This window comes from Malus domestica, chromosome 15 (assembly GCF_042453785.1).
Source record: "Malus domestica chromosome 15, GDT2T_hap1".
Lineage (NCBI taxonomy): Eukaryota > Viridiplantae > Streptophyta > Magnoliopsida > Rosales > Rosaceae > Malus > Malus domestica.
The window spans coordinates 54,589,435-54,603,345 of NC_091675.1; the positions used below are offsets into that span (position 1 = coordinate 54,589,435).

The 13,911-nt window shown below is 37.5% G+C and overlaps 2 protein-coding genes across 8 annotated transcripts; one reads left to right on the plus strand and one right to left on the minus strand.

Annotated features, from left to right (window-relative positions):
• Positions 1-424: 424 nt before the first annotated feature.
• LOC103431805 (uncharacterized) lies at positions 425-7,036 on the plus strand. Of its 4 annotated transcripts, none has more exons than XM_029093279.2 (15): positions 425-868; positions 1,792-1,911; positions 2,029-2,103; positions 2,193-2,294; positions 3,382-3,465; positions 3,546-3,664; positions 3,781-3,882; positions 4,240-4,356; positions 4,918-4,983; positions 5,085-5,151; positions 5,600-5,653; positions 5,743-5,832; positions 6,079-6,126; positions 6,229-6,267; positions 6,435-7,036. In XM_029093279.2, the coding sequence occupies exons 1-15, from the start codon at positions 857-859 to the stop codon at positions 6,540-6,542; spliced, it is 1,203 nt and encodes a 400-aa protein (XP_028949112.1). In that variant the 5' UTR covers positions 425-856; the 3' UTR covers positions 6,543-7,036. The 4 variants fall into 4 exon arrangements, with proteins under 4 accessions (XP_028949112.1, XP_028949113.1, XP_070669562.1 ...); XM_029093280.2 differs by having other exon boundaries at positions 2,044-2,103; XM_070813461.1 differs by lacking the exon at positions 425-868 and adding an exon at positions 961-1,542 and having other exon boundaries at positions 2,044-2,103.
• Positions 7,037-8,146: 1,110 nt separating this feature from the next.
• LOC103431796 (ETHYLENE INSENSITIVE 3-like 1 protein) lies at positions 8,147-12,040 on the minus strand. 4 transcript variants are annotated; one of them, XM_029093268.2, is made up of 2 exons: positions 11,875-12,040; positions 8,147-10,756 (listed from the first exon to the last, which is right to left on the minus strand). In XM_029093268.2, exon 2 carries the CDS (start codon positions 10,620-10,622, stop codon positions 8,643-8,645), a length of 1,980 nt encoding a protein of 659 aa, XP_028949101.1. In that variant the 5' UTR covers positions 10,623-10,756; positions 11,875-12,040; the 3' UTR covers positions 8,147-8,642.
• Positions 12,041-13,911: the final 1,871 nt, after the last annotated feature.

A 13,911-nucleotide genomic window follows, 5' to 3' on the forward strand; every position in this document is an offset into this window, starting at 1 on the left:
TAACGTTTTGATTTTAACTCTAATTTAATTTAAAATAGTGTTATTTATACACACATTTTTATCTTAATTTTATTATTTGATCATATTGGATAAGGGAAAGAGTGAGTTTAACCTCACAATGAGCTAGCAATAATGTGGTTCAAATTCGTCTTTGGCGAGAATCTAACCTAAAATCTCTTACTTACAAATAAAAAGAAATATCACTAGAACGTAATACTAAGTGGCAAAAAAACTTGCTATGTTATTCATTAGCATCACCCTTTAATTAAGGACATAATTTTGCTCATCAGCCTCAAATAATAGTTATGCTCACCACCGTATTCATCATGATTTTTTATTTTGAAATCCGTGTAAGAAATAAATCTAAACTTAAAAATGTAAATTTATACAAAAATAATAAGCAGCGTCGTTACCACCATACAACGCACTCCTTAATTTAAACCCACTTCCATGCCTCTTCTTCACCTCTCTCAGTCTGTCCCCCTTCCAAATACACTAATTAATTATGATTATTTATTTATTTATTAATTATTTAATAGTTGGCTAACTGTCTCTGTCTGGTCTGCTTCTTCACCTGGGTTTAGAATTGAAACTTGGAAGTGCTGGGTTGGGTGGCTGTTTGCTTTCGGAAAACGACATCGTGTGATAAGGGCTTGGCACCCTCTTTGCATGCGTGCCTTTTGGCATATTACTTTTGGGTGTCGAAAGACCGACTTTTTTCTGTCCAATTCCTTTCTTTCCTTTCACATTTTTGTATTTACGAAACTTCGAACCCAATCAAACAAAGGAAACAAAACAGAACTTGTCTTTTCAACTTCTTTCTTCTTTTCAAAGTTCCCCGAAAGTTGCAGCGCCAATGATTAATCCTGTAAGCCTCCCTTTCTCTCTCCTCTCTCTCTCTCTCTCTCTCTCTCTTCTCTGATTATCTTTATCTGTTTTCCACCAACCGACTTGATATTTATTGTTTTCGGGTTTAAAGAATTTGGTTTTGTTTTGGAGTTTGAATGCACCCAATCCATTTTTCTTGTGTGCTGTTTGGTTGCTGCGAAAAAAGTAGTCGTTTTTTGCTGTTTGGTTGCTGGGAAAACGTAGCGGTTTGTGCTGTTTGGTTGCTGAGAAAGAAAAAAAAAAGGAGTTGAAATGGAAGGAAAATGGAAGTGTGGGTTACCCATGAGTTCAATTTTGTACAAGCTATGGAGATAAGAACTTGAATGTTAGCTGCGACTTTTGGTTTGTTATTTTGTTTCCTGAAAACAAATTATCTGGATGAGACTTTGTTAATAGTTAAGAGAACAAAGAAAAGTCTTCAAATTTGAGACGGAATTATGATTCTCTGCGATTAAAGTAGTAGGCTTGCAGCACATTAACTTGAGAATTTATTCGGGACAGCGAAAGTTGTGTTGCTATGTAGAAATTGGAATGGTGAATCGGTTGAATTGTTTTTCTCTGTTTGCTTATTGAGAAGGTTTGGAGGAAACTTACTGTTTGTTGTCTTTTAACTGCCAAGAGTTGAATCCCGCATAATTGATGGAAAATTTGCATGTTAAGTATTGACAAGAATTTCTTCGGCTAAGAAATGAATTCTTTTGCATTGATTTTAGTTTGGATTCTGGACGAATGTTTATGACTACTTGTGCATTGAAATGACTCCTATTTTCGTTCTTCCTTCATCGTGTTCTTTCCTATTTATCCTCTCCTGTCCTGATATTACCGATCAGCGCCCTTGATGGGATCAAGTGCAATACAGCGTGACTAACTTTTAAGATTGCTTTACTCATTGTTTCTTCTCAGGCCTCTACGCTGTCAGACCCAAAGAATAGGTCATTCTACTGCTGTCTCGTCATTGTATCTTCATTGATCTGCGGGGCTTACTTCATCGGTGGTGCATCCATTGCTCAGGAGTATAAGGAAGTATGTCTTTTTGTTCTGCTAGTTGTGTACAGCGTGCACCTTTTACTTCTATATTAACAAAAAAACAAAGTTCTGATGCCTTTTCTGTATTATCTGTTATCAATTAAATTGTCCCAGAAATCTTTCTTGCAGAAATTAACAAGATGGAAAGTGATCTACAATACGCAGAATACAACTTTGCATACATGCAAGGTTTGCGTCTTACCGGGAAGATTAAGTGTTCTTTTTATGGCACTTTAAGTTACTTCTATTGCTGAAATTTTTCCCCTCTTCATCCCCAGAATCGATGCCAACCTTCAGGGAGTGAGGCATTACCGAAAGGAATTGTTGTCAAAACATCGGACTTGGAAGCGCTGCCTTTATGGGGTTCATCTGTGAAAAATGTATGCTAAGCTATGGCGAGTTCTACTTGAATGCTAGATTCATTCCGTTTATGAAACTATATAGTTCTTTCTTGTTGATTGATAAATGATAACGCATACTCATCCTTTGTATGAGAAGCATGACTTTCATGTTGCTAAGAAGTGTGTTATCCCATCTTCCGTGTGCCTTTTATGTATCATTTAATAAGTGAAGGGCATATTAGTATGCTGGAAACATGTTACAGTAATTTCAAATATAAAGACAAAGCTCTAAAATGTAATGAACTGTTCAAGTCCCTTTTTTCTTTGCGATATTTTTAGATGCAAATTTTCATCTTACCTTGCTTAGTAACCTTAGATAATATGGTCCCGTTTGATAATATTTCATTTTCTTAGTTTTAGTTTCACTTTTTGTGATCTCAGAGGAACAGATATGGGGAAAATGAGGGACGAAGAAGAATGATGGGATGAGAGGAAAATAAATAAAGAAGCATGAATGTAAACAAATCTTAAAACAACTTAGCATTCATTTTGTGTGCCTTTTGCATTTGTTCTACATCTCTTTTACCATCATTTCTCCAATCTTCTATATCCCTCATCTCTCCAATCTTCTACATCTCTTCCAATCTCTCCCAACTTAAAATGGTTGCTTGACTGGATTTGTTGTGCTTTCTATTTCCTTCCGGAACAAAATTGATTGTGGCATCTACTGTCCTTTTAAATTAAACAAGCCCTTGCACCTGTTTGCTTTGATGTAAATCATTATCTCAAATCAGTATGGAATTTTTTTACATATATGTTTCTTTGCAATAGACTGCAAAATGTTGGAGAATATTTTTTTGGACTTTTTGTGCAAATAAGAAAGCTTGAAATTTCTAGTTTAGGGACACAAATTCTTGCTTCCACCTGGTTCATTCCTATTAGTACTCATTATCTGCCTCGGTAATACATTAAAATGTGTTTGTTTGCATATATATATCTATATATATTTTTCTTTTATTCTTTTCAGGTGTTTTAGCCGACCCCACTTAGTGGGAAAAGGCTTTGTTGTTGTTGTATTCTTTTCAGGTGTTTATACTGCCTAAAATTTGCAAAATTCTTATTTCAGGAAAACTCAAAACCTTCTAAGAGCTTGCTGGCAATTGCAGTTGGAATAAAGCAGAAAGAGATAGTGGACAAAATTGTCAAAAAGGTAGTGATATAATTGGCTCATACCCTTCACATTAGAATATTTTCTCCATATTATTCTAAATATTTGCCGTTGTAATGCAGTTTCTATCAAGTGATTTTGTTGTAATGCTTTTTCATTATGATGGTGCGGTGGATAAATGGAGGGATTTACCTTGGAGTGATCATGCCATACACGTGTCTGTGATGAATCAAACAAAATGGTAAACGGTTATTCTCTCACATGGTTACTTAAACTATAGCTAGTTACCCTTGGGTGGGAATACTCTATACGTGTGCAGATTACATCTTAATGAAACAGTACTGTATGATGACATAGGTGGTTCGCCAAACGTTTCCTGCATCCAGATATAGTTTCGGAGTACAAATATATTTTTCTTTGGGATGAGGACCTTGGAGTTGAGAATTTTGACCCGATGCGGTAAGCATTGTCGCCTAACTTTTTAGAATGATCTTGGCATCTGTATAGTGATTACTGATGAATATTGCATATCTTGTCTGCTATGATCCTAATATAAAATAGACAATATGACATACACATGCGTTTATTTTCGGCTTACAAGACTTCTGACTGGACATCTGTACATATAACTTTAAAAATTTCCCATTTGATAATGTTCATGTTGACTGGAATATGGTAATTAAAATGTAGTTAACTGGAATATGAAATGGTGTAATCACAAAGTCATTCAATCAATGTTTGACAGACAAGAAAATAGGAAACTGATTTGATATCACACAGATATGTAATGCATTGTGTTTTGAACATGTCCTTCAGATATCTATCCATAATTCAAGAAGAGGGACTGGAAATATCACAGCCGGCACTTGATCCTGACAAGTCAGAGGTGTATCATCCAATCACTGCACGTGTGAAGAATTCAAAAGTGCACAGGTTAGTGTAGGATGTTTTCTGGAAAGTGGATTTCCTTGGTACCTGTAGTGTCTAATATTGAAGAGACCAATGTAGCTTAGGACTCTTAGTACTTGGACTGCATCCTTGCTTTAAACCGATCTCTATACATACTATAGTCTTGAACTTCCAAAATGAGAAAACCTAGAAATTCCAAATCGTATCATCTCTTTTTATTCCAAATTCTCTCTTCTTTGGTTATCTTATTCAAAACCTAGTATACATAAGTTCATTTGGAGGTTTTAGTTTTGTGGAGTTTTCTTTGTTCTGTTGGAATAACAGTTTTGTAGAGTTAGAGCTACAGTTGACTTTGAGAAGAATGGCCAAACCATATGTACTTGCTTTGTGCTCTTGTACTGTTACTTTATACTCTCTCACTCTTGCAGTGGTTCTTTTCATCAATTGCTTTCTGGCATAGCGACCGCTTTTTGGGATTTTGTATTAACTTGTACTTCTCTCAGTTTAAGATTTTATTTCACACTGTGGGATATCAAAGTATACATAGAATCGACTTTGATCTGTCTTTGCCTACTTTTTCAACAGACGGTTTTATAAGTATAAGGGCAGTGGAAGGTGTGACGACCATAGCTCTGCTCCTCCTTGTGCAGGGTAAGCAACTGCCTATGCGCTATTCTCTGCGTTGTAACTTTATCAAGCATTACTTTGCTGAAAAGTTTCCTTCGGGTGTTTGGTATGGTCTGTTATAACAGTTGGGTGGAAATGATGGCACCTGTATTTTCAAGAACTGCTTGGCAATGTGTATGGTACATGATCCAGGTATACAACCCCTACAAAACCAATACCAACCACCTTCACAGCATCATTACTTATTTTTTGGTAGTAAACAACAGTATACGACAGAAATATTGATGAGTATGTGCAAATAGATTTCATTATTTAAGCCCCGCCATTTTTTTAAATAATGGTGATGCTGAATAATCCGTGTAAGTTAAACACAAAAGGATGGCTTGTAGTAGAAACAACCATTAAACGGAAAAGAAATATTTTGGAGAATTTGTACTATTTTCCAAGAAGAGAATCTGGTTGGTCAGGTCAGTAGCCTTGCTATCAAGTATACAGTTACTATGCACTGTATTTCTTCTGAAGTTTCGGAAGTCAAATTGGATATGATAAATCTGTACTATATTTCTATTTGTTCTTTATAGTAATTTTCCTAGAAGAAACTTTCTCGTGATTATTCTCTGATTATTTATTATCCCTACAGAATGATTTGGTCCATGCATGGGGCCTGGATGTGCAGCTTGGTTATTGTGCACAAGTAATTTTCCTGCCTTATAGCTTCCATTTATAATTCTCTTAGTTGTTGTTCACAAGTACTTTGTGATAACAGAACCTTTTATCTTTCAGGGAGATCGAACACAAAACGTTGGTGTGGTTGACTCAGAGTATATAGTTCATCTTGGTCTTCCTACGCTTGGTGTCTCAGATGGAAATAAGGCAAGCATCATGGCATCTTGGGTCGTTTAACTATTTAAAATAGTAACGTGGAAGACTTGTCTTGATTGTTATTCCATACATCTACAGATGCAGCATCATTAGTGTGAAATACTTGGATTGATGCAATATGCAGTCTATAAACATTTCAAACATACTATTTATTTTGTTCTAGCAGGATAAGCTCGCCTATGGTCTTGACGTTCCATATTATTTTCTGACCTCTTTTCCATCTGTTCCTTTGCATAGGTGACTAATTCCCCAGATCCTTCTCAGAAAGGGGACTCGAAAGCATTGGTGTGTTTTGAATTTTTCCTGTACTAGATTGTTTTGTTTATTCAGTCAGTGTATTAGATTCTTTATTGACCTATAATGTGAGTTCATCATTTGTAATTTCAGGCCCCATCTGCCTCCGATAAAGTCAATGATAGATCTAAAGTAAGCATTCTTAATTTGTCTAATTTCGCAAACTGCTCTGTCCTGTTACAATCTTGTATTATCTCCCTCTCCGTGCACACCCACACATTGGCAGACAATGTAAATATTTTGTAAATTCATATACATTGTTTGCAACTACTTATCCGGTGAATGTTATTTGTTGGCAGGTTAGGATGCAGTCCTTTATTGATATGCAGATCTTTAAGGAAAGATGGAGTAATGCAGTAAAGGAGGAAAAATGTTGGGTTGACCCGTATCAACTAACAACAAACTGAAGCGAGTGTAAATCCTATTTATAGGACATCCATCATGCAAAATGCAAGGTTGGTGGCCATTCTTATACAGACAACAGAAACCAGAATAGCGTAACTGTGCATACATTTATCGCGTGAGAATATATCGCAATTGGTGTATAGAATTTTGTGGTGAGCCAAATTCATTTGAAATGCCGACTGACATGGAAGTTGTGATGTGAATTTAACTCACCAATGTTGTATAGCTGGTGTTGGTGCCTGGTGACACAATGCATTGTTGTATTCCAGGCAAGAATGATCGGACCAGCTTTCGTGTTGTGATCATTGTAAATTTCAGCATATAAAAGGATCTTCCTGTCGATGTGTGTAAACCTATTGATTCATTGGTTTTTGATAACGTGTGTAAAGCGGTTCAGAATAATGTTTAGGGTGAGGGAGGTTTTCAGCTTCTGTTTTGTTCTGCGAATTTGCTGTCTGTTGAGATGCAATTGTGAGTAAAGCCACCTGTTTATCTTTGTTGGTTTCTCTCAATTACAACACAGATATAAGATTATATCTCAATACTGAATGACATGAGGTTTCGATATACAAAAACGATCTTTAGGGTTGCGTAGCGTCTGTGATAATACGTAGGCTCTTGCATGCGTGGGAGGCAAGTAGAATCCTACCCTAATTACAATTGAAAATTATATTTCCGTAATACATGTGATAATTACGGATGAATACACACACCACAAACTGGGAAAGCCTGATCGGACAAGTTTGGAACAAAGAAAACCATGGTGAGGTTCATGAAGCGCCTTGTTAAGGAGGTCAGCAGGCTGATCGTAGAAGAAATATCGCAAACTCAATGACTGCCAAGAGCTACATTTTCCAGGAACAAAATGATAATCAAGTTCAATATGACGTATGCGAGCATGATGAACTGGATTAGAAGCAAGGTAATCGGCACTAAGATTGTCTCAGTGCGGTAGGGGCGATGCCGATGTGCTCTACTTCATGGCGCTCTAAACCATTATGTTGACATCATGTGGCACTCCTCAGTTTGACTCTACCTCGGCGGCATGTTTTAAAGAAAGCAAATTTCGTAGCGGATGCCATTACAAATGTGCGCCATTCTATTGATGAGCACTATTTATGGATTTAGAAAAACTATATCCCGTCGTCTGCTAGGAATGCTGTTTTCTTTTTAGACCGAGTTTTCATCTATCTACTTGTACGAAAGCGCGTTTTCTTGAGGAGCAGAGAACCCACACTACTGTATCTCTCGCATGTCAACGGTGAGCAGAGAACCCACTGTATCTCCCACATGTCAACAGTGCCATCACCATTGTGGTCGAATAGGTCAAAGATTCGGGGTGGTAGAGGGATTAGAGACGACGTTTTCATTGCTTTCTTTACGTCTTCGAATTGGACACCATACATGATTTGTTGTATGGCACACCGGTTTATGTGTTGCACCGACTTTAAGAATGGCTAGATTGAATGTTTGAATTACAGCATGCAAATCTAACCGTCCATTTTAGCGGTGCATCCCATACACCGGTGACTCATGCATTGTAGAATTTTCGTGCAACGGATCAAAATAAATGTAGCCGATAGCAAGGAAAGTTAAAATCAATCTCTTCCAAAGAAACAAGATACAGGTGCAGTTAAATATATAAAAACCACCACATATATAGATGTCTTCTGTATATACATTACATAACTACATTCCAACATCGACTTAGCAGACGGAAAAATGTTTCCAACATTTCAACAAAAAGCACGGAACACCAGACTGGGTTTTCCGGTCCTTTATTGGATTTACTCAATACTGCAACTAGATATACCTATGCTTAGATGAGAGTTGCGGTACGGGAAACCCTGAGTTCTCGAGGGTTATAAACGTCTAAAAAGTCCAGCAGATAAATAAGCAACTAAACACAACAAAGCTTCTTTATTTGCTCAACCGTGTAAACCACCCGCAAACACAGATTTGGGTTATGACATATTAGGCATATAGACATCTAACAAGGCCAAAAGATAAGAGAAGCAAGTAAAGTTGAAAAGAAGCTTCACCTAAACTGTGGGACTCCAACGCGTATATATTGGAGCAGTCAATATAAGAAAAAACCCACTTCATGGGAACCAGGGGTCTTGGTTCAGAGGCGGGTCCATAACATTATAACCAACAGGTGACAAGTGCAAGGGGGAGCCAAATCTTATGTCGACATCTTCGTTGGAATTGTTACCAAATGGAGAATCAAATGCCATCAACTGATCAAACTGAACTTCCGGGGATGAAAAATCTGGATGAAGCATAGGCATTGGGGACTGTTCCGACATGTTCATGTTGCGTCCTATGTCCAGCCCTTGACCATATAAGTTATCATTCATTGGAAATTGAAAGTTAGCCTGCTGCTGATTGCAATCATCTACATCATTTAGGTTTCCAGGATTGCAGTTCTTGTTTTGCTGTATATTACTATCATAGAATGACATAAGCTCGGATATCATTTTCTGCCCATCCTCAGCAATTCCAAGCCCCGAAGAATCAAACCTACCTGACTGGTTCACTGGTTGTTGAATTCCAATTCTCGAAGCATCGAACCTATTTGACTGGTTCACCTGCTGTTGATTTCCAAGTCCCGAAGCATCGAACCTACTTGATTGGTTCACCTGCTGTTGATTTCCAAGTCCCAAAGCATCAAACCCACTTGACTGGTTCACTGGTCGTTGAATTGCTGGTGTTGGTGGTTGAGCAATGGGTAGAGAGAAGTCCACAGGTTTCTCATTGTGAAGCTGAAAGCTTGACATTCCCAGAACTTGTGAAGAATTATTCCGGTATGGACAATTCAACTGATGATTGTTTCTTGCAGTTATGTCGAGAAAGCCTAGGCGATAATCATGATACGGGCACTGCAGATATTCGCAGGCGTAATACTTCTGATCTAACATCATTTGTGGCTCTTCAGCCAGCTGCTTCCTCTTCGGACCAAAATCCGAGTTGATCTCGATGTGCTCTCCCTTAACCTGAGGTACCACCTGCCTCTCTCTTTGTCCAGTCGCTCCAATGATGAAGTGATTAACAAGAGGTTTGCAATCCTCTATTTCAACATTTTCGTCATCATCAACCCCTTCAACATCATAATCACTAGTACCACTGATTGCGAGAGACTCACTCCCACCAGCAAATGGAGGTGGACATCTATCAGGATATAGCCTCCGGGCCAGAGCTTCCTCCTGGTTTATAATGGCTAGCCAAGTGGCGCTCTCCTTAGCAGTCATTTTGTCCTGCAAACATTTGGACTGACGAACAAGCTTGCGGATCTTTGCAATATCTGGCGACATGTGCTTAATCACAGCCGTGAGAACACCAACCTTCCAAGCCTTCTTCAGATCATGAGGCTTCTTGTATGGGGGAGGACACTGATCCTGGGGGAGATTTAGTTGCGGCCACCATTCCTCGTTACCAGTAGGCCACCAAGGAGGAGCAACACCCTTCTCCAACGGGAAACGTCTTTGGGGTGGATTGCAGTGCTGCATCAAAGCTGACAAAAGTGAACCAAGAGTGGTGTCTTGGAGCTCCTGTAAGGTGTGAGGAGTGGATGCCACTGCACTGAAGTCTTCATTCTTCCCAGGGATTGAATGATCTGCCTGATACTTAGAAATCGCAGCCGGGCCATTACGATCAAATCTTACTTTTTCCTTCCACCATGCTCGCAGATTGTCAGAGGCGCCACTCACTGGTTTTCCTTTTTCAGGGATAATTCCATAAACAAAACCCTGAGCTTTGCAAACTTCCATCATTTTCAGCATATATTTCAGGATTCCATCTTGTGCCCGTGACATCTTCTTCCTCCGCGCTTGTTCCTGTGATTGACGCTGTCTTGCATTGTCAACTCCTTCCTTTCCCTTAGTTTGTTCTTTCAGCCTCTTCAGTAGCATTCGATCTCTCCACATCCTCTTCTCAAGCTCATCAACATCCATTTCTTCATCACTATAATCCTCCTCCACAGTTGCCTCTTGTTCATGTTCTGGAGCTGCATCCCCTTCCCCAGATGGAGCCAAAAGATAGTCAAGATTACCAGAGAAACCTAACTCCTCAAAGATCACCATTTAGCACCGACACAAACCACGTCAACTTCTCCGCCCTTCTCTCACTCGTAAAAAGATTTCCAATCTTGCGCACAGTACTTAGCTTTAAAACTTCTAAGAGCCAAGGCCCGGAAATGTAAAGAAAATCAAATCTTCTGCAAATGAAATAAATTACAAAAAACTCAGTTCAACCCATAATTGTATCAAATCATAGATCAGGTACAATGAACTAGCAGTAATGACTTTAATTCAATGAAAGTTTTAAGTTTACAAGGGAAAGTCATAACTTCATATATACGGCTAATCACAAATATAATACCGTAAAGAAATCAGAACCGCTACCATATATTAGATGGGTATCAATCCAGCAACTAATGCAAACAAGGGAACGTAACGGATCTCCTTGTTTTCACATTCAAAATGAAAAAGAAAATAAAACAACCAAAAGATAATCCCAACACATGGCCCTCATCACTACAAGCAACAAAAGATGTGCGGTTCTTGAATAACCAATAAAAAACGAGAAAACAAAAAAATGAAGAAAAACATATGATATCCACCAGGGTCACGAAAATCGCAAGGTAGTAGCAATAAAAACCAAATATAAGCAACGCGTAATACCCTTCAACCGCGAACGGACCAAAGCTGAAAGAACAGAGCCAAGCACCTCCAGATCTACCATCATCAAGATTCATTTTCTTTACAATAACGCATTATTAACGAGTATTGACAGCACCAAGTTTCGGGTTTTTAATTACTGTTTACACAAACTGATATAGCTGATAACGCCGGTTTACAGCAAATATACCACCTATCAAACCACTAATCCGTTTTCATCATTTAATATAAATCCGGAAATTCAACGGATCTATCAATCCAGATCCAATCATATCATTTCCAAATTTTGCAAAACAAAATATTAAAACACAACGAAAAAAAAAACCCTGGAAATAAAAATCACACAGAAAATAAAAAACTATAGTAAACAACAAGGAACACCAAACAAAACCCAGATAGAATCTATTACATATAACTGGAAATGACTAAGAGAAGAACCCTAGAGTGTAAGATGCAATAGAACCAAACAGATCAACCATAAAATACCTTGAAAAGTCACAGAATTGAGAACAAATATATTTATTTATTAATTAATTAAGCAGATAAGAACAGATTAACCTAAACAATAAACAGAACAATCAGATATGTAAAAAAAAAAGCCTAATACTTAATAAAAATTAAAAATTAAAAATTAAAAAGCAGAAAATGAAGGTACCTGATTGATTGATATCATGTGGTTGTAGGAGGCATTGGAGCTCCTGAAGCACTCTCTGATTGCTCAGACAGAGAGAAAAGAGAGATTTTTTTTCTTTTCTTTTACGGGTCAGAGGAGAGAGAAGAAGATAGAGTGGTGGCCACTAGCTGGCTGTAGGGACAAGGATATCAAGAGAAGCAAGCAACAGTGACCTATTTAACTAGGGTTAGGTTACGTTTTAACCGCGGTTGATGCGTGGGGTAATCTCTTGGTTTTTGGATGTGGAATAAATGAAGGGGTAATTGATTTCATTTTTGTTTGTTTGGGTTGCATCTTCAGAGAAATGTCAAAAATTCCATTCAGTAATAACAGTAAAATAAAAAGACAATGCTAATGATTTCTAATCGAAATGTCAATTTATATGTAGCATAACGTGAAATAACAGCTAAACTTTAGAATTTATGAGAGTGTCATGTGGCTATCAAATTTGATATCCCGAGTCGTATTATTAAATTTGGATAGAATAGTTTACAACATTCACTAGGATATAGAATAACTATTTAGAAAATTATGTAGTTTTCTTTAGAAATGTTTTTTTAATTGAGGTACACATCATTATGTACAAACTCTAGTTTTTTTTTTTTTTTTTGTAAAAACACTATTATCTATACTAAGACCATCTCCAACTTTTGGAGATAAAACTTAAAAATTTAAGCCAAAAAATTTTACGCCATAACCTAGAAATTACTTTTATCTTCCAATCCTTATGGCTTAAAATTTTAGCTCGAGATTATTAACTAATGATTTTAGCCTTTTTTTTTAGTAACTTTTCTGAAAATAAAATTTATATAGACTATCTTAATTTATTTTGATGAACATTTTAATCTAAAAATATTCACATTCCAATAAGTAATTAAAAATCATACAAATACACAGATATTTATAAAGTTTTAAGTGAAATTTGATTTTAAATAATTTAAGACCTTAGATGTCACATCCTGGCCCGGGTCCTTTCCACCACCGTAGCACAATATTGTCTCTTCGGGCTTACCATTCCCTCACGGTTTTGTTTTTGGGAACTCATGAGCAACTTCTCAGTGGGTCACCCATCCTGGGAATGCTCTGACCTAATTCTCGCTTAACTTCAGAGTTCTTACAAAACTCGAAGCCAGTGAGCTCCTAAAAGCCCTCGTGCTAGGTATGGATGAGAATATATATTTAAGGATCACTCTTCTGAGCAATGTGGGATGTTACAATCCACCCCCTTAGGGGCCCGACGTCCTCGTCAGCACACTTCCGGCCAGGAATTGGCTTTGATACCAAATTGTCACATCCTGGTCTGGGCCCACCACATCCCGGGCATGTTCCACCACCGTAGCACAATATTGTCCGCTTTGGGCTTACCATTCCATCACGGTTTTGTTTTTGGAAACTCACGAGCAACTTTCCAGTGGGTCACCCATCCTGGGAGTGCTCTGGCCTCCTTCTCGCTTAACTTCGGAGTTCCTACAGAACCCAAAACCAGTGAGCTCACAAAAGGCCTCGTGCTAGGTAGGGATGAGAATATACATTTAAGGATCACTCCCCCAAGCGATGTGGGATTTAAGGATCACTCTCCTTGACGATGTGGGATGTTACATTAGATTTACTTTTGAGCCATCAAAATTTTTTTATTAAATAAAACTAATAAAAATGGTTTGAAAACTTTGAGTTTTAACGATAAAGACAAAATAAAGGGTAAAGTGAATAGTATCATGATTGACTTTTTAGTGTAAAAATATGATTTTTCGTTAAAATGAACAGTACCAGAAACTTTTCGTTAAAGTTCCCTTTTGATTACCATTATATTTGATCTCATTTAATCACAGTCGTTAGATTATAAGTAAAATTGAAATATGACAGTTTGATGGGTCCAAAATAGTTTTAAGTCAGGCTTAAATCATGTGGGAATTTAGCCCAGAAATATATTTTATTCCCATAACTTTATTTTAGCCAAATAGTTGGAGATGGTCTAAAGAAGTATGAGAGTGGACTAAGCCTCACAATAGCCTATCAATA